Here is a 21902-nt window from a genome sequence, read left to right as displayed (position 1 = left end):
GATTTGTGTGCCACCTTATCACAGGGGCACATGGGGTTGGAAAAGGCACCTTGGCAGTAGGAGCTACCTCTGTACCAGTTTTTTTTTTTTTTTTTTTTTGAGATGGAGTCTCTCTCTCTTGCCCAAGCTGGAGTGCAGTGGCACCATCTCAGCTCACTGCAAACTCTGCCTCCTGGGTTCAAGTGATTCTACTGTCTCAGCCTCCTGAGTAGCTAGGAGTATAGGTGTGCATTACCATGCCTGGCTAATTTTTGTATTTTTAGTAGAAACCAAATTTCACCAAGTTGGCCAGGATGGTCTTAAACTCCTGAGCTCATGATCCACCTGCCTCAGCCTCCCAAAATGCTGAAATTACAGGTGTGAGCCATCGCGCCCGACCAAAAACATTTTGAAAAAAAATTATCCAGGTGTAGTAGTGCACACCTGTAGTCCCAGCTATGCAGGACTGAGGTGGGAGGATGGCTTAAGCCCAGGAATTCAAGGCTGCAGTGAGCTAAGATCACACCATTGCATTCTAGCCTGGGTGACACAGAAAGACCCTGTCTCAAAATGTAATAATAAAAGATAACCTAGCGATTCTGCATCAGGGAGGCCTTTTCTGAAAATACTAGCCTAGTATTAGCTTCTTTGGGTCATAACTATCTTTGCGTGTCCTATTTCTAGAAAGAAACACACACAAACATTCCAAGGAATTTTAGGGGTCTTAGAGCTCAAATCATTACCTACCCTTATTATTTTTTATTATTATTATTTTCTGAAACAAGAGTTTCACTCTTGTCACCCAGGCTGGAGTGCAACGGCACAATCTTGGCTCACTGCAACATCCACATCCCTGGTTTAAGCGATTCTCAGGCCTCAGCCTCCCAAGTAGCTGGGATTACAGGTGCCTGCCACCACACCTGGCTAACTTTTGTATTTTTAGTAGAGACGGTTTCACCATGTTGGCCAGGCTGGTCTCAAACTCCTGGCCTCAAGCAATCTGCCTGCCTCGGCCACCCAAAGTGCTGGGATTACAGGCATGAGCCACCGTGCCTGGCTTCCTACCCTTAAACAGTCTGGACAGATAAGGGATGGACACGTGACCTTGGCCTTTGCTTCTCACTCTGGCCACTCAGATGTGGCTTATTCTGTCAATACAGACAAGCATTTCCCTGACACACAGTGAAACCTGGGAAAGCCCCTTCCTGCCTTCAGTTGCTTCTGGGGCTGACCCTCAAAGACCTGTGGTAGCAGAGAGAAAAGGAGGCCCTATCTCTGGTGGAAATACCTGTGTCACGAAAAGAGCAGCAGAGAATGGGATGGGGTTGAGGCTGAAGGGTTTCATGACACTAAAAAAAAACTGATGAAATGGGCCAGGTGCGGTGGCTGACGCCTGTAATCCCAGCACTTTGGGAGGCCGACGCAGGTGGATCATGAGGTCAAGAGATCAAGACCATCCTGGCCAACATGGTAAAACCCTGTCTCTACTAAAAAATACAAAAATTAGCTGGGTGTGGTGGTACACACCTGTAGTCCCAGCTACTTGGGAGGCTGAGGCAGGAGCATTGCTTGAACCTGGGAGGCGGAGGTTGCAGTGAGCTGAGATCATGCCACTGCACCCCAGCCTGGCGCCTGGCAACAGAGCGAGACTCTTGTCTATTAAAAAAAAAAACTGATGAAATGCTGGAAAGTTGGCTCATGACGGCAGGAAGCAGAGGAGTCAGGTCTGGTTTCTAGGCCCTAAATAAGCTTTACAAACTTCAAAGCACTCAGAGACCTCTAGGTAATAATCATGGCACCTTTAATTGGCAAACTCAGGGCCAAGATCTGGCTGTCAGTCTGGGCTGAGAACTGGTGTTGCAAACAGGGCCTCCCCCAGGCTGTGCTGAGGGTTAGGGTGGGCGACTGGGATGTACACTGCAAATTAAAACCTGGATGAGATTTTGTACCACGTTTTAATTAACAATTTTTTTTTTTTTAGAGAAAGGGTCTCAGTAAGTCACCCAGCGTGGTCTTTCTTTTGTTGTTGTGGGTTTTTATTTTTTATTTTTTGAACCTGTCTCAGGATCCCAGGCTGGTCTCAAACTCCTGGCCTTGAGTGATCCTCCCATCTCAGCCTCCCAAAGTGCTGAGATTATAGGTGTGAACCACTGTGCCTGCTGACTCAGTATCTTTTAAAAATGTACGTTGCTGGGCTCGGTGGCTCATGCCTGTAATCCCAGCACTTTGGGAGCCTAACGGGGACAGATCGCTTGAGCCCCAGAAGTTTGAGACCAGTCTGGGCAACATGGCGAAACCCCATCTCTACAACAATTAGCTGGGCATGGTGGCAAGTGCCTGTGGTCCCAGCTACTTGGGAGGCTGAGGTGGGAGGATCGCTTGAGTCCAGGAGGTTGAGGCTGCAGTGAGCCCAGATCACACCACTACCCTCCAGCCTGGGCAACAGAGTAAGACCCTGTCTCAAAAAAGTGTTCATAGCCTGTACCCCTGTGGCCTTCCAGGCTCATGGCTCACCAACCTTCTCAAAGTCAAACCCCATCTTTCCCTACAGGCAAGTGATCCCACTTAGCTCCAGCTAAATGGATGGAATCTTTGTCCTCTGGACATGCCTGTTTCTTTCTGGAGGCAGGGTTGGTCTTCCTCTGACACTCAGCAAAGTGCTGAGATTACAGGCATGAGCCACTGCCTGGCCTGACATGCCTCTGTCGTTTTGTTTTTGATACGGAGTCTCATTCTGTTGCCAGGCTGGAGTACAGTGGCACAGTCTCTGCTCACTGCAACCTTTGCCTCCTGGGTTTAAGCTAGTCTCCCGCCTCAGCCTCCCGAGTAGCTGGGACTACAGACATGCACCACCACACTCAGATACTTTCTGTATGGTTTTGTTCTCTTGACCTCATGATCTGCCTGCCTTGGACTCCCAAAGTGCTGGGATTACAGGCGCGAACCACCATACCCAGCCCATGCCTCTGTCTTAATGAGCCTTTGCTCTAGTGATTCTGTCCTTGGTAGGCTACACTTGCACATCTAATTCATCTGTCAGTGCCCTTCAATGCTATCTCCACGAAATTCCTCCAGGAGCCGCTCTATCCCATGCTGGAAACCTCAGAACTGCGCTTCTATGTTTTTGTCCTGGACACAATCTGCCCAGAAGATCTTCCCCAAACCTTTGTCAGTGGAATTCATACCTGGTATCTTTCTCCCCCAGCTTATGTAAACTTACTGCAAGGACTTTATCTTGGCTCACCAACGTCTTCGCCACCCAGAACGTTTAGAATAATGCTTGGCACACAAGAGGGGGCCAATACATTTTCATGAAATGAATGTAGTCTCAGGATATGTATCTGTCTTTTGAGATGTTTCCTGAGTGATCAGTGTTCTTCCCCAGCATTCCATGACTCCAAACCAGCCCTCATCTCCTGGGAGGAGGAGGAAGTCCAGCTGTGAAGTCCAAACTGCTTAGAATCCCCAGGAAGGAGAGAGAAAAGCAGAAAGGGGAGAAGAGGAGGTGACTCTTGAGTCCCAGCTGGAAGAGGAATGTTTTGTTGAGGAAGAAATGCTCTTTATATGTTCCTTGCTCAAGTGTGACTCATTTTTGCTGACCTGAATTTATGACACCCCCTGGAGCCTTGAATCTTGACCTCCTCTTTCTCACTTAATTCAGTTTTGTTTTTCTTGAGACGGAGTCTCACTCTACTGTCCAGGCTGGAGCGCACTGGCGTGATCTTGGCTCACTGCAGCCTCCGCCTCCCAGGTTCAAGTGATTCTCCTGCCTCAGCCTTCAGCATAGCTGGGATTAGAGGCACCCACCACCATGCCCGGCTAATTTTTTGTATTATTTTTTTTTTTTTAGTAGAGACGGGATTTCACCATGTTGGCCAGGCTGGACACAAACTGACTTCAAGTGACCCAGCTGCCTCAACCTCACAAGTGCCAGGATTACAGGTGTGAGCCTCCACACCTGGCTGAGACAGGGTTTCTTTTCTTTTTTAAAAAAAAGATAGTCTTACTCTGTCACCTAGGCTGGGGTGCAGTGTGCAATCTCGGCTCAGGTGCAATCTCACCTTCCAAATTCAAGTGATTTTCCTGCCTCAGCCTCCCGAGTAGCTGGGATTACAGGCATGCACCACCACACCTGGCTAGTTTTTGTATTTTTAGTAGGGACAAGGTTTCACCATGTAGGTAAGGCTGGTCTTGAACTCCTGATCTCAAGTGATCCACCCTCCTTTGCCTCCCAAAGTGCTAGGAGTACAGGGGTAAGCCATCATGCCCGGCACTTAATTTGACTGGAGACATCCAGTGGGACTACAATCAGGCCACACTATGAATCGTCCGGTTTAGTGGCAGGGTGTGAATTCAAGTTTAGGATGAAGAAAGTTCACCTTTCTGTCTCCAGGCTCCTAGGCCCTGGAACAGCTGCCCCTGTGGTTGATGGTGGCTCCTCTGGTTGGCCTTGACATGTGTGGGTATGTCACTGCCTGGTTACCCCCTCAGTTGGCCAGCATGGTCTGGGGGTGGGGGATGGGGGTGGCTCCCAAGGGTACTCATCTGAATGCTGCTGTTTTGAAGGCTGATTCTGTCCCCTGAATATGAGTAGGTCTTGGGGAGTTGACAGGGCCAGAGGTAAGTTTTGAATCAGCAGTTTCCCAGTGGCCACTCAGAAACATGACACATTTGGAAGGGACCAGCAGGAGTCTGTCTGGGAGCTGTCATAAGCCCTTGGCATCAGAAACACTGACCTGGTCTCTGAGCTTCTGACCAAGGCTCCCTGTAGCCAGGCCTTCCCCAAACCTGCAGTCTCTGCCTGGCCTCAACACCTGGCACTCACCCAGCACCTCACTCCTGTCCCCAGTGCAGCCATACTTTGCCAGGCCCAGGGAGTGACCCTTTGCCCACAGCTGGTACAGAACCCACTTCTCCCGCAGCAAGGCCTGCCCCTCCTTCCTGCTGCCCAGCCAGCCTGTGCTCCTCCGCCTGTCCCCACTGTGGGCGATGCTTGACCTAGAGGCCCATCAGTGGATCCACTGGCCTGGTGACACGGGCCTCAGAGGCTGACCTCCAAGAGTTTGAGCTCTGCCCCTGGTTCCTTCCCAGGAAGGTCCAGATTCCTAAGAGCTTCCGGCATCTCCCAGAGCTCTTCCAGCCTGCGGGTGATGGGCACTACGCCGAGGGGTGGACACTGCAAGAGACAAAATGTCATTGCTTTTAAGGGAGATTTTCAGTTTTCTCTTGTGTCCCTCAGAAGCCTGGCAGACCTAGGGCTGAGACCCCACTCCCTGGGCAACACTGAATCCTTATATCTCTCCCAGACTTTTTGCTTCCTCTCCCCAGGGTGAGAAAATAGCCTTAGAGGCCACAAGGGACCAGAATAGACATACTTAACAAAGTAATCCATATCTTCCAACCTGTCTGACGCCCCCTCCAGTATATCTCCTAGTGACTCTCCTCGAAAATTTACCACCCTAGCCAGATTTTCTTTGTCCTGTCATTTCTTTTAAAATTAATCGTTCTTGGCCAGGTGCAGTGACTCAAGCCTATAATCCCGGCACTCTGCGAGGCCAAGGTGGGTGGATCACCTGAGGTCAGGAGTTCGAGACCAGCCTGACCAACATAGTGAAACCCCATCTCTACTAAAAATACAAAATTAGCCAGTGTGGTATGGTGCACACCTGTAGTCCCAGCTACTCAGGAGGCTGAGGCAGGAGAATCGCTTGAACCTGGGAGGCGGAGGTTGCAGTGAGCTGAGATTGTGCCATTGCACTGTAGCCTGGGCAACAAGAGCGTAACTCTGTCTCAAAAAAAAAAAAAAAAATATATATATATATATACACACACACATATATACAGCTCTCTAAGAAATATAAAAGCACCTGACTTTGCCCACTTTTTCTGACTTCTGTCTCATGAAGATCCCCACTTACATGTAAAATGGATAAAATGTGTATTCTTTTCTCTTGTTAGTCTGTCTACTATCTATTCATTTCTTCTTATTTTCTTATTTATTTTTGAGGTAGAGTCTCCTAAATTGCCCAGGCTGATCTCATTCTCTTGGGCTCAAGAGATCCTCCTGCCTCAGCCTCCCAGTAGCTAGGATTACAGGCGATTCTCAATCTGGGCCTAGATTCAACTAAAGAGCCCTAGTAGGAGCTAAAAGGCAGGAGGTAACTCCAACTCCTGTACACAGGACATGTATGAAGTCATGTGGAGCACAGAGTAGCCCATTAGGAAGTATGAGGGAGATCTCGGGGAGAGCTGATGACGTTTACTGAGATAAGACCCCAGAAGAAGCAGGTTGGGGCAAGAAAGGTATGGGTTGGGTTTGAACTGAGCAGGCTTGGGCCATCCTGGCAGGGGCAGGACACGAGGGGAGCTGAGAACCCGGCTGCAGCTAGAGGGAGACTGGCGTTTGGGAGGCGTCCTGCATAGCACATGAGAGAAGCTTCTAGAAGAGAGGACCCTCTGACTTTCTCAACCTTATCCTACTCTCCCCGCTGCCTCCTCCATCTAGAAGCTTCCAGAATTTCAGGCTCCAACAAGCCTACAATAGAGGAGGTTCTCCTTTACCCACTCCATTGCTTTTGTGAAAGGAAAAGAAATCTTGGGGCCCCCACATCACTAAGCTGAAGGGAAGAGCCAAGCTGGGAACTGCTTGGGGCCAACCTGCCACCTATTGTATTCAAAGTCACCCCTTTGCTGGTTGACATAGAGGCGTATCTGACTGCCTCCTTTAGAAATGCTAATCAGAAACTCAAAAGAATGCAACAGTTTAAGCCTCATCTTCTGTGACCTGGAAGCCCCCCTCCCTGCTTCCAGTCTTCCAGCCTTTGCTTCAAGTTGCCCCGCCTTTCCAGACAGAACCAATGTACTTCTTACATACACTGACTGATGTCTCATGTCTCCCTAAAATGTATAAAACTAAGCTTTGCCCGACCACCTTGGGCAAATGTCGTGAGGACTTCCTGAGGCTGTCACCGATGCGTCCTCAACCTTGGCAAAAAAAACTTTCTATTTTTTTTATTTTTATTTATTTTTTTGAGACTGAGTTTCGCTCTTGTTACCCAGGCTGGAGTGCAATGGCGCGATCTCGGCTCATCGCAACCTCCGCCTCCTGGGTTCAGGCATTTCTCCTGCCTCCGCCTCCTGAGTAGCTGGGATTACAGGCACTCGCCACCGTGCCCAGCTAATTTTTTGTATTTTTAGTAGAGACGGGGTTTCACCATGTTGACCAGGATGGTCTCGATCTCTTGACCTCGTGATCCGCCCGCCTCGGCCTCCCAAAGTGCTGGGATTACAGGCTTGAGCCACCGCGCCCGGCCTTAGCCACCGCGCCCGGCCAAAACTTTCTAAATTAACTGAGATATGTCTCAGAATTTCTGGGTTCACACTTTTTACTCTCAACATTGGGAAGAGACTGCTGTCGCCGTGTTTCTGAGATAACGAGGACAAAATGAGAGAATGATGCACTGGAGCCCGATTATACAAAGGCCCAGAGACAAAAACTAACTTGAGTTCACGAGGGGTCCCTTCCGTGGGGCGCTCTTTTGTTCCTGCAAATCCGGGCGGAGCTCTGGGCTGTGCCGCCTCACCGGGCGGGGCCGGAGCATGTGCGGCTGGTTTTTAAGGCCGGCGCGTGTAGCCGCCGCGGCCATTTTGGATTAGGGCAAGGAGAGAACGCGGCCCAGAACGCGGTGGGGGGCGTCGTCTTGGGCACAATTGCGCAGGGGCAAAGGTCGAGCGGTCCCGCTGCCGCAGTTTTTTTGAAGACATCATCCAATTCTGGTTATGGACTCGCAGCCATTGAACCTTAGTTTCCATCCCCTCTAGTGGGGGCTCTAGTGACTTCCCTCCTTCCCTTAGGCCCGGGCCGAGGAGGCATTTTCGGGCTCCGGAGGTTACGCAGGCCAAGGCCCGGCGAAGGGAGGCGACCGATCCGTCGCCGGCGCTGACAGTCCCCATGGCGCCGCCTCTGGCCCCGCTCCCTTCCTGGGACTCAAACAGGGCGGGGCCCGAGTGCAGGAAGCCTGGGGCCGTGAGCTTCGGGGACGTGGCCGTGTACTTCTCCCGAGAGGAGTGGGGCTGTCTGCGCCCCGCGCAGAGGGCCCTGTACCGGGACGTGATGCGGGAGACCTACAGCCACCTGAGTGCGCTCGGTGAGAGTCCCACCTGCTCGCCTGGGCCCTGCGCCCCCACAAGCCCTGCCGCGCCTCAGGGAGCTGCGCGTGGAGTTGGGGTCCCCGCGGCCGGGCAGGCGGCTTTCCCCGCAGCGTGGGAATTTGCGTTCTTCTTCCCGAGGAGTCGGAGGCAGCATGCAGGCGCTCATCTCCTGGGTGAAGTAGGAGGCCGAACTGTGGGGTCCGGCTGCCCAGGATCCGGAGGTGGCGAAGCGTCCGACAGAAGCGGACCCAGGTGGAGTATCGGGTGCTCAGTCCCGTGGGGACTTCTCTGTTCCTGACCTATCCTGGTGTCCTCCGCCACCTCCAGCTACCTGCTTAGCAGTTTGGTCTCTGAACTTCCTTCTCAAGTGCAGCCAGGAGGCTTTGCCCCTGCCTGGCTCCTGGCTGCAGCCTAGAGAAGGGCTGTGATGGGGGCTCTGGCCCTGCCATGCCTGCCTCTGCGTCCTCACCTCTGAGTGGTCGCTAGTCACTACACTCTGGGAGCTTTCTTTTTTTTTTTTTTTCTTTTTTGGTGTTTTTGTTTTAGAGACAGGGTCTCTGTTGCCCAGGCTGAGTGCAGTGGCTCCATCACAGCTCACTGCAGCCTCGAACTCCTGGGCTCAAGCAATCCTCCTGCGTGGGCCTCCAGAGTAGCTAAGACTGTAAAGGCAGTCACCACCACGCCTGTTTTTTTTTCTTTTAATTAAAAAAAATTTTTTTAAGGGGCAGAGGTCTGGCTGTGTTGCCCAGGCTGGTCTTGAACTCTAGCAGTCCTCCATCTCGGCCTCCCAAAGCACTGAAATTCCAGGCTTGAGCCGCTGCGCCCAGCATCTAAGCTCTGTTGACTCTGCCTCCACATCACGACCCATCCCCACCGTCTTCCAGCACACAGGTGCATCCAGCCCCCTCATTTCCCTCCTTCAGTTCTTGCCTCAGCCTTTGCAGATTGTCCAGCCCCACTGAACTTGGCCATGCCTGCCTGATTCTGCCTTTCTTGGTGCTGTTCCTGTTGCCTGGAATATCCCCAGGTGTCTGCTCCTTCTTCCGGATCAGGCCCAGATGTTCTTGTCAACTCTGCCCTTCCCCACGGTGACATTTACCCAGCCGCGGGGCAGAATGGACTGTTTCCTCCCTTCCGGCTCTGTCTGGCTCTGTAGCTGAGGAACAAGTGTCACTCCTTACTCTCTTGCCTGTACTGGGTCCCAGGGGCAGCCGAGTATCCGGCAGGCCTGTCCCTGTCCACACGGGGTGTGGGATTCAAGGACCAGGATGAGTCGAGGCTGAACTCTCCTCTCCTTATCTCCCAGCAGATTCCAGAAACAAGGAAGAGGAAAGACAAAGGGAAGGGACCGGAGCCCTGGAGAAACCCCTCCCTGTGGCCACCGGGCCTCCTGGGCTGAAGGCTCCCCAAGCCCCCTTTGGCTGGTTGGAGCAGCCATCCAAGGTGCGGTGCCGGAATCACCCCCGCTTCTTTGCCCACCCCCCTGTCCCACGAGCGGACCAGCGTCATGGCTGCTACGTGTGCGGGAAGAGCTTCGCCTGGCGCTCCACGCTGGTGGAGCACATCTATAGCCACAGGGGCGAGAAGCCCTTCTACTGCGCCGACTGCGGCAAGGCCTTCAGTCACTCTTCCTCCTTGAGCAAACACCGGGCTATCCATCGTGGGGAGCGGTCCCACCGCTGTCCCGAGTGTGGCCGGGCCTTCCTGCGTCGCACAGCGCTGACTTTGCACCTGCGCATCCACACAGGGGAGAAACCCTACAGCTGCCCGCAGTGTGGCCGCTGCTTCGGCCTGAAGACAGGCATGGCCAAACACCAGTGGGTCCATCGGCCTGGGGGCGGTGGGCGCAGGGGCCGGCTCCCTGGGGGGCTGTCTGTGACCCTGACCCCTGGCCATGGGGACCTGGACCTGCCTGTGGGCTTCCAGTTATACCCACAGATATTCCAGGAGTGTGGGTGACCAGGTGTGATCTAGACATTGAGGGAGTCCTGAGATGGGCTCAGGGGCCGAACCTCTGCAGCAGCCTGCAGGGAGGTCCTAGAATCCGCGGCAAGAGCTGGCTCTGGGGTGCAGACAGTCTCATCTTGGGCTCTCAGCAGCCTCCTCTGCCAGAGGCTTGCTCCCAGCTGTCCTGGGCTCTCGAAGGCCCCCTTTGCTGAGGCAGGGCTGAGGTGAGAACCCCCCAGACCTCTATAAGGGGAAGCAAAAGCTGTTTCTCAGCCCAGAGATGCTAACAGGATTGAGGTTGAGAAGAACCTTGTTTTACCTATTGTCTTTCTTTTTCTTTTTTAATTTTTTGAGATGGAGTTTTGCTCTTGTTGCCCAGGCTGAAGTGCAATAGTGTGATCTCACTGCAACCTCCTCCTCTTGGGTTCAAGTGATTCTCCCTTCCACAGCCTCCCAAGTAGCTGGGATTACAGGCACCTGCCACTATGCCCAGGTAATTTTTTTGTATTTTTAGTAGAGACAGGGTTTTACCATGTTGGTCAGGCTGGTCTCAAACTTCTGACCTCAGGTGCTCCACCTGCCTCGGCCTCCCAAAGTGTTGTGAATACAGGAGTGAGCCAACTCGCCTGGACTTTTCTTATTCTTTAACCCTCCTAGAACACAATACCCATTGTTTGTTTGTTTATTTTATTTATTTATTTATTTTGAGACAGAGTCTTGCTCTGTCACCAGGTTCCAGGCTGGAGTGCAGTGGCTCACCACCTCCGAGATTCAAGCAATGCTCCTGCCTCAGCTTCCCAAGTAGCTGGAACTATAGGCACACACCACCATGCCCAGCTTTTTTTTTTTTTTTTTTTTTTTTAAGTAGAGACGGGGTTTCACCATGTTGGCCAGGATGGTCTCGATCTCTTGACTTTGTGATTCATCTGCCTTGGCCTCCCAAAATGCTGGGATTACAGGCGTGAGCCACTGTGCCCGGCTATTTATTTATTTTTAAGACAGCATCTTGCTCCATCACTCAGGCTGGAATGCAGTGGTGTGAACTGGGCTCACTGCAGCCTAGACCTGCTGGGCTCAAGGAATCCTCCAGCCCCAGTCTCCCAGATGGCTGAGACTACAGGTGAACAACACTACGCCCAGCTAATTTTTAAATTTTTTAGAGAGATGGAGTTCCCACTATGTTGCTCAGGCTGGTCTCAAACCCCTGGGTTCAAGCAATTTGCCCACTTTGGCCTCCTGAAGTGCTGGGATCACAGGTGTGAGCTATCACACTGGCCTCCATTGTGTTTTTACTGCACAAGTTAAAAAAACCAGTGGCCCCATACTGGATCTGGCCTGCAGTTACTGTATTGATTTGGGCCCAGGCAGTGTTTTTAAGTGATATAAATTAATGGTGAAGGTTTAAAAGAATATTTTGCACCAAAATCCAGGTTTCTGGCATCTCTTGAAAAGTCCAAAGACTTAGCAGCTCCACCGAGGCTCCCATAAAATCGCAGTTGTTGGGAGTTGGGTCGGAGCCAGAACTCCCAACTTCCTGTGGCCCAGCCACTCATCCCATCAGCTCCTGACCAAGCAACACTTGCCATTCATCATGGCTTGCTTTTAGTGTTTTTGACATTTATCTTAAAGTACAGCAAAGAAGAAAGGGAGGTATTTCTTGAACCCATGTCTCTGCTAAAACAGGCCTTGCATCTTTCCTGTCTTTAGGTATGAGCCATCTTTACTGTCTGTCTTTTAAGTATGTGCCATCATGGGTAGAAGGGGCTAGGCCAGGAACACCTGGTGTTAGATTTGTAGCCAGCAGCAACAATACCCATCTGTATTCCCAAGCTCTGCATGGAATCCCCTCCCCATCACCTCACTACTCCATTCCATCTACCACTAATTCCTCTGTGGGCAGAGTCCAGCCATGGGCAGCTCCTGCCCTGCTTCTGGTCAGGACAACACCTGCCCGAGGGGAGCAACGGCCTGTGACCTCTTTGGCCTGTGCGCCCTGGCCTCTCTGGCCTACCCAGGGAGGAAGAAACCCGATTTACCACCTGAAAGGAGATAGAGGTTTTGGTGAAAAGACACTGTTCAGGTGCCAAGTGAAGTAATGAACTGATTCATTCCAACCTCTTCTCCAATCTGAGCCCACCAAGGTCTGCCCTCTCTGAGCTTTTCAGGGGTGGGTTGACTTGTGTGCCACCTTATCACAGGAGCTCATGGGTTTGGAAGAGGCACCTTGGCAGTAGGAGCTACCTTTGTACCAGGTTTTAATTCCCAGTGTAGCTCCCAGTCCCCTCCCCTAACCCTCAGCACAGCCCAGGGCAAGCCCAGACTGACAGCCAGATCTTGGCCCTGAGTTTGCCAATTAAAGGTGCCATGATTACTATCTCAAGGTCTCTGAGTGCTTTGAAGGTTGCAAAGCTTTTTTAGAGCCCAGAAGCCAGATCTGACTCCTCTGTTTCCTGCTCTCATGACCCAACTTTCCACCATTTCATCAATTTTTTTAGTGTTGTGAAAGCTTTAAGCCTCTGCCCACCCCATTCTCAGCTCCTCAGTTCGTAGCATAGATATTTCCACCTAGAGGAAGGGCCTGGCTGAGTCTTTTAAAAATGTAGCTACTCCCACCGGGCATGGTGGCCCACGCCTGCAGTCCCAGCACTTTGGGAGGCCAAGGCAAGTCGATCACCTGAGGTCGGGAGTTCAAGACCAGCCTGACCAACATGGTGAAACCCCGTCTCTACTAAAATTACAAAAATTAGCTGGGTGTGGTGGCATGCATATGTAGTCCCAGCTACTCAGGAGGCTGAGGCAGGAGAATCGCTTGGACCCGAGAGGTGGAGGTTGCAATGAGCCGAGATTGCACCACTGCACTGCAGCCTGGGTGAGAGTGAGACTTTGTCTCAAAAAAAAAAAAAAAAAAAAAAAAAAAAGTAGCTGCTCCCTGGGCTCTGTTCCTCATCTATTAAATCAGAATCTCCAGGGGTGGAATTTTATGCCTGTGAAAGTTTGAGAGAACCACTGCTGGGAACAAAACATTATTTTTCTAACTGCTCTTAATTTTGCAAGAGTAGTGGTTGGTCCCAGGGCATATACAAAGTCCTCCATTTCTCTGTCCTTCCCAAAGAAAGAACAGCAGGGCACATGGGGTGAGAAGAGGCACCTTGGCAGTAGGAGCTACCTTTGTACCAGGTTTTAATTCCCCGTGTACATCCCAGTCCCCTCCCCTAACCCTCAGCACACCCTGGGGAAAGCCCAGCTTGCAACATCAGTTTTCAGCCCAGACTGACAAGATCTCTGGCAGATATTGGCCCTGAATTTGCCAATTAAAGGTGCCATGATTAATACCTAGAAGTCTCTGAGTATGGAGAGGTCTCCATTTCTCTGTTCTTCCCCTGTGGCATATCTGCTCTCTTCCTGGGTAACTGTGATCATGCTCAATACACTGGGGCATCTCTTCTAGCATTGGATGGAAGGCCTTTGAGAGGGCTGGTCCTTTGCATGTGGGAAGGGAGCAGTGCATACGGAAGCTCCTCTCACTGAGCATGTCTGTGAGGGCTCTCTCTAGCCTGCAGTATTGACCACATTGGCTGGACCATAAGCCTTGGTTGCATACTGAATGGCTCTGCCCTAGTGTTGTGCATGCCAGGAAATAATGCTGTGTACACAGTGACCACCTAACTCAGTACATGCGCAGGCCTCATCCTCATGAATGCAGAGGTAAGACAAGGCCAGTGGACTCCCAGGTTTCTCCTGCCTTGGATTAGTTGGTGTTGGGTCAAGGTACAGCCTTATCAGAGGCTTTTCTGGGCTTGGAGCCTCCCACTACTGTGGTTATGTGTCAGGTGGAGGCTGGCTTCCTTGTGAAGTCCCTGTGCATAGATGGCACTCTGGTGCTGGAGGAGGCACTCTTACTCCAGATGCCAGTGAGGGTGAATTTGCATGTGGAGATGCTGGTGCCAGTGGGGGTGAATTTGCACGTGGAGATGCTGGTGCCAGAGCAGCTTGAAGTTTTGGCTCAACTTCTGCTACACCTGGACTTGTGGCCCATAATAAGAGTGCAGGCAGTGTACAGTGTCAGAGCTGTGGCTGGAGGCCTTGCCACCCATTTTCAGGGTGTGGCTGCTCTCGGGCATGAATTTTGGTGGATCAGCAAGTTGGATGTCAGAGAAGTGTCTTGTGAAGGAGACTTGTTTCCTACCTGTGTGAGTGCTTTTGGGATGACCAGAGGGTACCCCATATCCAGCTCTTCCCAAAACTGGTCCTTTTATAGGCTGTTCTGTTTGGGCTCTAGGGCTGGACCATTATTAGCAAAGGTTTTAAGACAAACAGACATTGGGATGGGAGAGAACTATGGAGCTGGAAGCTGTTCCTCCGGAGGGCAGAAAGTTCTCTCCCACCCCATTTCGTTTGTAGGATGAGCTCTTGTGATTTTATTTGTAGGCCTTTATTTCTTTTTTCTTTTCTTTCTTTTTTTTTTTTTTGAGATGAAGTTTCGCTCTTGTTGCCCAGGCTGGAGTGTAATGGTGCTCTTGGCTCACCACAACCTCCGCCTCCCGGGTTCAAGTGATTCTCCTGCTTCATGAGTAGCTGGGATTACAGATATGCGCCACCACACCCGGCTAATTTTTGTATTTTTAGTAGAGACAGGGTTTCTCCATGTTGGCCAGGCTGGTCTCGAACCTCAGGTGATCCACTCGCCTTGGCCTCCCAAAATGCTGGGATTACAGGCCAGCGCCCCAGTGAGCCACCGCGCCCCGCCGCTCTCCACTTTTTTACCACTTGGCCTTCTCCAAGTTCTTGTTCTCATCCCTTTTCAAGAGAATAGAAGAGGCCATCCTTCCTTGCAGTCTCTTCCTTTCGTTTGTCTGGGTAGGCGACAGAAAAACAGGATCCGTGGCTCCTGCATCACACAGGGGCATCAGGCTCATTAACTGTCAAGAACGCTGCCCAACTTGTTTCAGCACGAAGCAAGGAGACAAGAACTGGATGATATTAAGTTGTCAGTCTAGGCTCACTTTCTCAATTCAAAGCTGCACCCGAGGCAGTGTTTCTCAGGTTCCCTTCCTCGGCAAGCCTCCATTCAAGTCAGACAAGACTGGAGCGTTGTTAGATGCCTCGAAGACCAGATGGTTCTCTCTGTCCATTTCTCCTTTGTATCACCCTCACCTGGAAGGAATCCTGCCTCCCTGTGAGGAAATCCGGGAACTAGGGACTAAGACTGCCAAGGATTGAGTTAAACTCAGGCGCTGGGGAAGGTGGAGGCGAGAGGCAAGGGGTGTGAGGCAGACAAGGAGGAAGGGTGTCTATCCTCGTATCTCCTGGTTTTCATAAAACATAATGGAGAGTTTCTGAAACTATTCCAAATAATCCAAAAAGAGGGAATCCAAAAAAAAGGTAAAAAAACAAAAACAACATAATGGAGAGTAAGTGGGGGCGGGAAAAGTTTTGAAGGTACAGGTCCGGCTGGAGAGGAGACGCCTGAGGCACCACTCTCTCACTACCTCCTGCAGGCTCTTCTGGCGGACAGGGAAGGCGGACTCGACAGGAGCGACCCCGGCCAATCAGGAAGGCGCCTGGCGTTCCCTGGCGACCATTAGCGCCCCGCCGTCCGCGGGGTTAGAGGCGGGGCGGGGAGAGCCGGAGCCCCCATCGGCCAACCGCCGGGCTTCCTGGGGCGGAGAAACGGTGCCTCTGGGAGCCGGGGCGGGACTGTCTCCTTGGCAACTATCCTAGCCCTCCCGGAGGGAGGAGGGGGATCGGGGAAGCAGAGCGGGGCGGGGGCCGGAGGAACGGGAGTGGGCGTGCAGGTGGTGGGGAGCGGAGTTCCAGGAGGGGGTCCCAGGCCCAGGGACTCGGTGTGGCCAAGGGGAGTCCATCTCTGTTCCCGAGGCGCGCCCGGAGCTGACCCGGAGGCCTGGTCGGGGAGGGAGCTAGACACCGCCCCCGTTGGCGCCGGGAAGCGTCTCTCCTTCTCGCTGACCTTGGTCTCGCTTGTCGCCTCGCCCTTGGCCACACGCACCGACGACGCGGGGCCCGGGAGATGGACAGACGGGCCTCTGGAGGGACGGAGACCTAGAACATAGGCACACACACTGCCCCGGCAGCCCCACGGGATCCAGGGCGCCGGGTCCTTGCCCACCCCCAGGCCGGAGCCCTCCCGCCCAGGGTTAATGCCAACGAGTTTCCACCTCCAGCGGCTCCTAGAGAGGCCGCGGAGCGAGTCGGCTGGGGGACCTGGCCGCGGACGGACACTTCCTGTGCGGGGGAGGGGGGGGCCGGGCGGCCGTTGGACAGCGCTGCCCAGCCCGAGGCCGGGGGCCAGACGGCGGGGGCCGGGGCGGGAGCTGGGTCTGGGGGCGGACGGGAGGGTCGCGAAGCCTCTCATCCCAGAGGCCGCGACGCCCGGGGGCTGGTGAGGGCCACCAGGAGGCCGAGACCTTGGGAGGGGGCGGGGCCGCGGACAGGGGAGGGGCCCGGGGTCAAGACGTCCGGCCTCGGGGGCCCCGGCTGGGCCACCGCGTCCCCTGGGCAGTGCTGAGCGGGCGAGCGGCGGGCTGGCGGGCGGTGGGGGCCCGGGGCTCAGGGAACCCAGGCCGGGTCGCAGGATCGCCCACCATCGCCGCCGCCGCACTGGGAGCCCGCGGGGATGGAGCGGGAGGCGTCGCCGTGGGGCCTCGAGCCCCAGGATGTTCAGAGTTCTGACGAAATGAGGAGCCCCGAAGGGTCTCTCAGAGGTGAGGAGGGAGCGCCCATCCGAGGAGTGGACCTGCGTTCAGGAGAAGGGGCTGTGGCTCCAGGGAGGGAGCTAGGGCACGGGGCTAGTAAACCTGGGACTCGGAGGTGCGGGCGCCGGGTAATAGGGTGTCTGGGTCAGCCGAGGGGGGCAAGGGAATTTCAGCATCTGTCTAGGGGCCAGCAACGCTGCTTGTGAGGGGGGAGGTGTCTGGCTGCTAATGGACCAAATGACCTTCCAGGTCCCACACCATCTGGATTTTCTGTAATTCTTTGATCCTGCAGGCAACATGAGTGAGAATGAAGAGGAAATTTCTCAGCAAGAAGGCACTGGGGACTATGAAGTCGAAGAGATACCTTTTGGACTTGAACCCCAAAGCCCTGGGTTTGAGCCACAAAGCCCAGAGTTTGAACCCCAAAGCCCCAGATTTGAGCCTGAAAGCCCGGGTTTTGAGTCCCGAAGCCCTGCTCTTGTGCCCCCAAGCCCTGAGTTTGCACCCAGAAGCCCTGAATCAGATTCTCAGAGCCCTGAGTTTGAATCCCAGAGCCCTAGGTATGAACCCCAAAGCCCTGGTTATGAACCCAAGAGCCCGGGCTATGAACCCCGGAGCCCTGGCTATGAATCTGAGAGCTCTAGATATGAACCCCAGAACCCTGAGTTCAAAACCCAAACCCCAGAATTTGAAGCTCAAAGTTCCAAATTCCAGGAAGGTGAAGAGGTGCTTCTGAATCCTGAGGAAAAAAGTCCCTTGAATATCTCCTTAGGAGTTCACCCCCTGGACTCCTTCACTCAGGGGTTTGGGGAGCAGCCCACCGGGGGCCTGCCCATAGGGCCACCTTTTGAGATGCCCACAGGGGCCCTGCTGTCTACACCGCAGTTTGAGATGCTTCAGAATCCCCTGGGTCTCACAGGAGCCCTTCGAGGTCCAGGCCGGCGGGGTGGCCGGGCCAGGGCGGGGCAGGGCCCTCGGCCTAACATCTGTGGCATCTGCGGAAAGAGCTTCGGGCGGGGCTCCACCCTGATCCAGCACCAGCGCATCCACACGGGTGAGAAGCCCTACAAATGTGAGGTCTGCAGCAAGGCCTTCTCTCAGAGCTCTGACCTCATCAAACACCAGCGCACCCACACGGGCGAGCGGCCCTACAAGTGTCCCCGTTGCGGCAAGGCCTTCGCCGACAGCTCTTACCTGCTTCGCCACCAGCGCACCCACTCTGGCCAGAAGCCCTACAAGTGCCCACATTGTGGCAAGGCCTTCGGCGACAGCTCCTACCTCCTGCGACACCAGCGCACCCACAGCCACGAGCGGCCCTACAGCTGCACTGAGTGCGGCAAGTGCTATAGCCAGAACTCATCCCTGCGTAGCCATCAGAGGGTGCACACCGGGCAGAGGCCCTTCAGCTGTGGCATCTGCGGCAAGAGCTTCTCCCAGCGGTCGGCCCTTATCCCCCATGCCCGCAGCCACGCCCGGGAGAAGCCCTTCAAGTGCCCTGAGTGCGGCAAGCGCTTTGGCCAGAGTTCGGTGCTGGCCATCCATGCCCGCACTCACCTGCCAGGCCGCACCTACAGCTGCCCCGACTGCGGCAAGACCTTCAATCGCTCCTCCACGCTCATCCAGCACCAGCGCTCCCACACGGGCGAGCGGCCCTACAGGTGCGCGGTGTGCGGGAAGGGCTTCTGCCGCTCCTCCACACTGCTGCAGCATCACCGGGTCCACAGCGGCGAGCGGCCCTACAAGTGCGATGACTGCGGAAAGGCCTTCTCACAGAGCTCTGACCTCATCCGCCATCAGCGGACCCACGCGGCGGGCCGGCGCTGACCTGGGGCCCCAGCAGGAGTGGGAAGCATGGGCAGAAGATAAGGGGCCAGGGAGCTAGAGGAACCTTTAGGGAGGATAGTGGAGAAGCCACAGTAGAATGGAGGAGCTGAGGATGCTGGAATAGGGCCAGGGTGGAGGAAGTGACATACCCTGGAGACTTGCGAGAAATGGTTTGGAGGGAGGCCAGGCCGGCAGCGGGAGGCCCTGGGAGAAATGGAGAGAGGTCAGTGGAGGGCTGGCCTCAGCCACGGCTCTTCGGTAGGTGCCTGGCTTGGCAACGTGCTAGAACGGGGAGGGGGGAGGGTGGGGGTTACCTAATTAGAATGGGGTAGCTTAGATTGGTAGCTGCTGAGACCCTCCTTGAGTCAGGAGTGGGTAAAGGGTAGGTGGGGTGGGGAGTGGGGCCCCGGGGTGAGGCCTGGGCCTCTGCCTGCAAACCCCAGCCTCCCTCGTCTTCCTCAGGCTTTGGAGCCCCTGAGTTTGAGTTCAATAAAAACCTTTATGTGATAAATGAGATTTGTCCTTAAAATGTGTGTGTGGACAGTGCCCTGGGCAGCAAGAGACACCAGTTTTAGCCAGAAACTGCCAGGGCCTTATCTAGGAAGTGCTTTGCTGCTGCTGCTGTTGGAAAGGGGGTCTCACCTGGCCTGGCCAACATGGTGAAACCCCATTTCTACTAAAAATACAAAAAAAATCAGCCTGGTATGGTGGCGGGCACCTGTAATCCCAGCTACTTGGGAGACTGAGGAAGGAGAATTGCTTGAAACCAGGAGGCAGAGGTTGCAATGAGCCGAGATTGCACCACTGCACTCCAGGCTGGGCAGCAAAGCCAGACTCCTTCTCAGAAAAAAAAAAGAGGGAGGGTTTCGCTGTGTTGCCTCGGGCCACTGCGCCTGGCTGGAAGTGCTTTTTCTCTTTTTTTCTGTTTGAGATGGGAGTGTTGTTTTGTTGCCCAGGCAGCAACCTCCACCTCCCAGGCTCAAGCAATTGTCCTGCCTCGGCCTCCTGAGTAGCTGGGATTACAGGCGCCTGCCACCACACTGGCTAAATTTTGTATTTTTGGTAGAGATGAGGTTTTACTATATTTTCCAGGCTGGTCTTGAACTGCTGGCCTCAAGTGATCTGCCCGTCTTGGCCTTCCAAAGTGCTGGGACTATAGGCATGAGTCCTGGTGTGGAAGTGTTTTTTTCTTTTTAAAATTTTTGGCTGCGCTCAGTGGCTCATACCTGTAATCCCAGCACTTTGGGAGGGTGAGATGGGTGGACCACGAGGTCAGGAGATTGAAACCATTCTGGCCAATATGGTGAAACACTGTCTCTACTAAAAATACAAAAATTAGCCCTGTGTGGTGGTGCGTACCTGTAGCACCAGCTACTCAGGAGGCTGAGGCTGGAGAATCACTTGAACCAGGGAGGCAGAGGTTGCAATGAGCCGAGATTGCACAACTATACTCCAGCCCGGGCGACAGAGTAAGACTCCATCTCAAAAAAAAAAGTTTTTAAGGATGAAGTCTTGCTGTTCCACTCAGGCTGAAGTGCAGTGGCTATTCACAGATGCAGTCTTGCATGGGAGTTTTGACCTGCTCTGTTTCCCACCTAGGATGGTTTACTCCTCCTTAGGGAACCTGGTGGCCCCTCACTCCCAGGAGGTCACCATATTGCTGCTGAACTTGGTGCAGACACCCGGCGTGGTTCATGGCAGCCCAGAACTCCTGGGCTCAAGTGATATCCCTGCCTCAGCCTCCAGAGAAGCTGGGACTGTGAGTGTGGTGGCCACCTGGAAGTGCTTTTATTTTATTTTTTAAATTTTTTGAGAGAGTTTTGCTCTTGTTGCCCAGGCTGGAGTGCATTGGTGGGATCTCAGCTCACTGCAACTTCCGCCTCCTGGGTTCAAGTGATTCTCCTGCCTCAGCCTCTTGAATAGCTGGGATTACAAGGGTGCGTCACCATGCCTGGCTAATTTTGTATGTTTAGTAAAGATGGAGTTTCACCATGTTGGTCAGGCTGGTCTTGAACTCCTGACCTCAGGTGATCCCCACCCCCCCACTCTTCCAGCCTCCTAAAGTGCTAGGATTACAGGTGAAAGTCACTGCACCTGGCCTGGTAGTGCTTTTATAGTCAGTGTTTTACTGTAATTTTATAATTTGTGGCTCAGAAGACGTAATTCACTCGCATCTGCCCAAGTTCGTGTCCCATGCTTTGAATGCTGGACAAACACAGAGTGGGCCCAATGTGGGAGGTATGCAGAAGCCAAGCCCTCAACTTTGCGGAGATCCTGCTTTCTAAACAGAGGGTCTGTCCTTAGACCAAAAAACAGACCCTGGCCTAGAGCCTGTTTTCCATCTTTCCCTGGCTCCCTGCACCCAGCTACCCACCCTCCCTGTCTCACAGCCAGAACCTCTAGCCACCACCCTGTGCAGAGCCACAGCAGGTGTCTGCAGTTCCAACTCCACCCCCACAGCAGGGTGCATATTTGATCTGGCGTGAGGATTGGACAACTGCTCTGGCCCCTCCCACCATGCCAGTCTGCTTGCAGTGGCTCTTATACCTTTTTACGGCCCCGTACCTATTGGTGGGCCCACCTGCCCCTTCCACCCTTTTTATCTTACTTTCCTTTCCCAGTCAAGCTTCAGCCTTCCTAACCCCTCAGAATGGATGGAGAGTTAGTGCCATCAATGAGTCTGGGGGGTTCTGAGTGTGGCCAGTTGTGACCTTAGATGAAGAGGACTGGCCACACCTTGGGAAATCACTCAGCTGCTGGGAAATCACTCAGCTATTTTATACATACATACATATATATGTGTGTGTGTGTGTGTGTGTGTGTGTGTGTGTGTGTGTGTGTGTGTGTGTTTTTAGATGGAGTTTAGCTCTTGTCTAGGCTGGAGTGCAGTTGTGCCATCTCAGCTCACTGCAACCTCTGCCTTCCGGGCTCAAGAGATTCTCCTGCCTCAGCGTCCGGAGTAGCTGCGACTACAGGTGTGTGCCACCACATACAGCTAATTTTTGTATTTTAAGTAGAGACAGGGTTTCGCCATGTTGGCCAGGCTGGTCTGAAAACTCCTGACCTCAGACGATCTTCCTGCCTTGGTCTCCCAAAGTGTTGGGATTACAGGCATGAGCCACCACGCCCAGCCTAATTTTCTTTCTTTCTTTTTTTTTTTTTTTGAGATGGAGTTTCGCTCTTGTTACCCAGGCTGGAGTGCAATGGCACGATCTCGGCTCACCGCAACCTCTGCCTCCTGGGTTCAGGCAGTTCTCCTGCCTCAGCCTCCTGAGTAGCTGGGATTAC

At 53.5% G+C, this 21902-nt stretch overlaps 3 protein-coding genes across 7 annotated transcripts; 2 read left to right on the top strand and 1 right to left on the bottom strand.

Moving 5' to 3' along the window:
• The first annotated feature begins 7619 nt into the window (after positions 1–7619).
• ZNF747 (zinc finger protein 747) lies at positions 7620–13416 on the top strand. 4 transcript variants are annotated; one of them, XM_017978863.4, is made up of 2 exons: positions 7620–8126; positions 9440–13416. In XM_017978863.4, exons 1-2 carry the CDS (start codon positions 7931–7933, stop codon positions 10087–10089), a joined length of 846 nt encoding a protein of 281 aa, XP_017834352.1. In that variant the 5' UTR covers positions 7620–7930; the 3' UTR covers positions 10090–13416. The 4 variants fall into 4 exon arrangements, with proteins under 4 accessions (XP_017834352.1, XP_017834351.1, XP_054098744.1 ...); XM_017978862.4 differs by having other exon boundaries at positions 9437–13416; XM_054242769.2 differs by having other exon boundaries at positions 7620–8382.
• Positions 12960–16966, bottom strand: LOC144578797 (uncharacterized). The gene is made up of 3 exons (XM_078346848.1): positions 16880–16966; positions 15567–16831; positions 12960–15251 (listed from the first exon to the last, which is right to left on the bottom strand). Exons 1-2 carry the CDS (start codon positions 16964–16966, stop codon positions 15659–15661), a joined length of 1260 nt encoding a protein of 419 aa, XP_078202974.1. The 3' UTR covers positions 12960–15251; positions 15567–15658.
• On the top strand, positions 16351–19125 carry ZNF768 (zinc finger protein 768). Of its 2 annotated transcripts, none has more exons than XM_035267408.3 (2): positions 16351–16799; positions 17083–19125. In XM_035267408.3, the coding sequence occupies exons 1-2, from the start codon at positions 16712–16714 to the stop codon at positions 18612–18614; spliced, it is 1620 nt and encodes a 539-aa protein (XP_035123299.1). In that variant the 5' UTR covers positions 16351–16711; the 3' UTR covers positions 18615–19125. The 2 variants fall into 2 exon arrangements, with proteins under 2 accessions (XP_035123299.1, XP_054098741.1); XM_054242766.2 differs by having other exon boundaries at positions 17040–19125.
• The last annotated feature ends 2777 nt before the right edge of the window (positions 19126–21902 follow it).

Source organism: Callithrix jacchus, chromosome 12, assembly GCF_049354715.1.
Source record: "Callithrix jacchus isolate 240 chromosome 12, calJac240_pri, whole genome shotgun sequence".
NCBI lineage: Eukaryota > Metazoa > Chordata > Mammalia > Primates > Cebidae > Callithrix > Callithrix jacchus.
The sequence above is the reverse complement of the archived record's forward strand: the minus strand, read 5'-3'. Positions and strand labels throughout refer to the sequence as shown.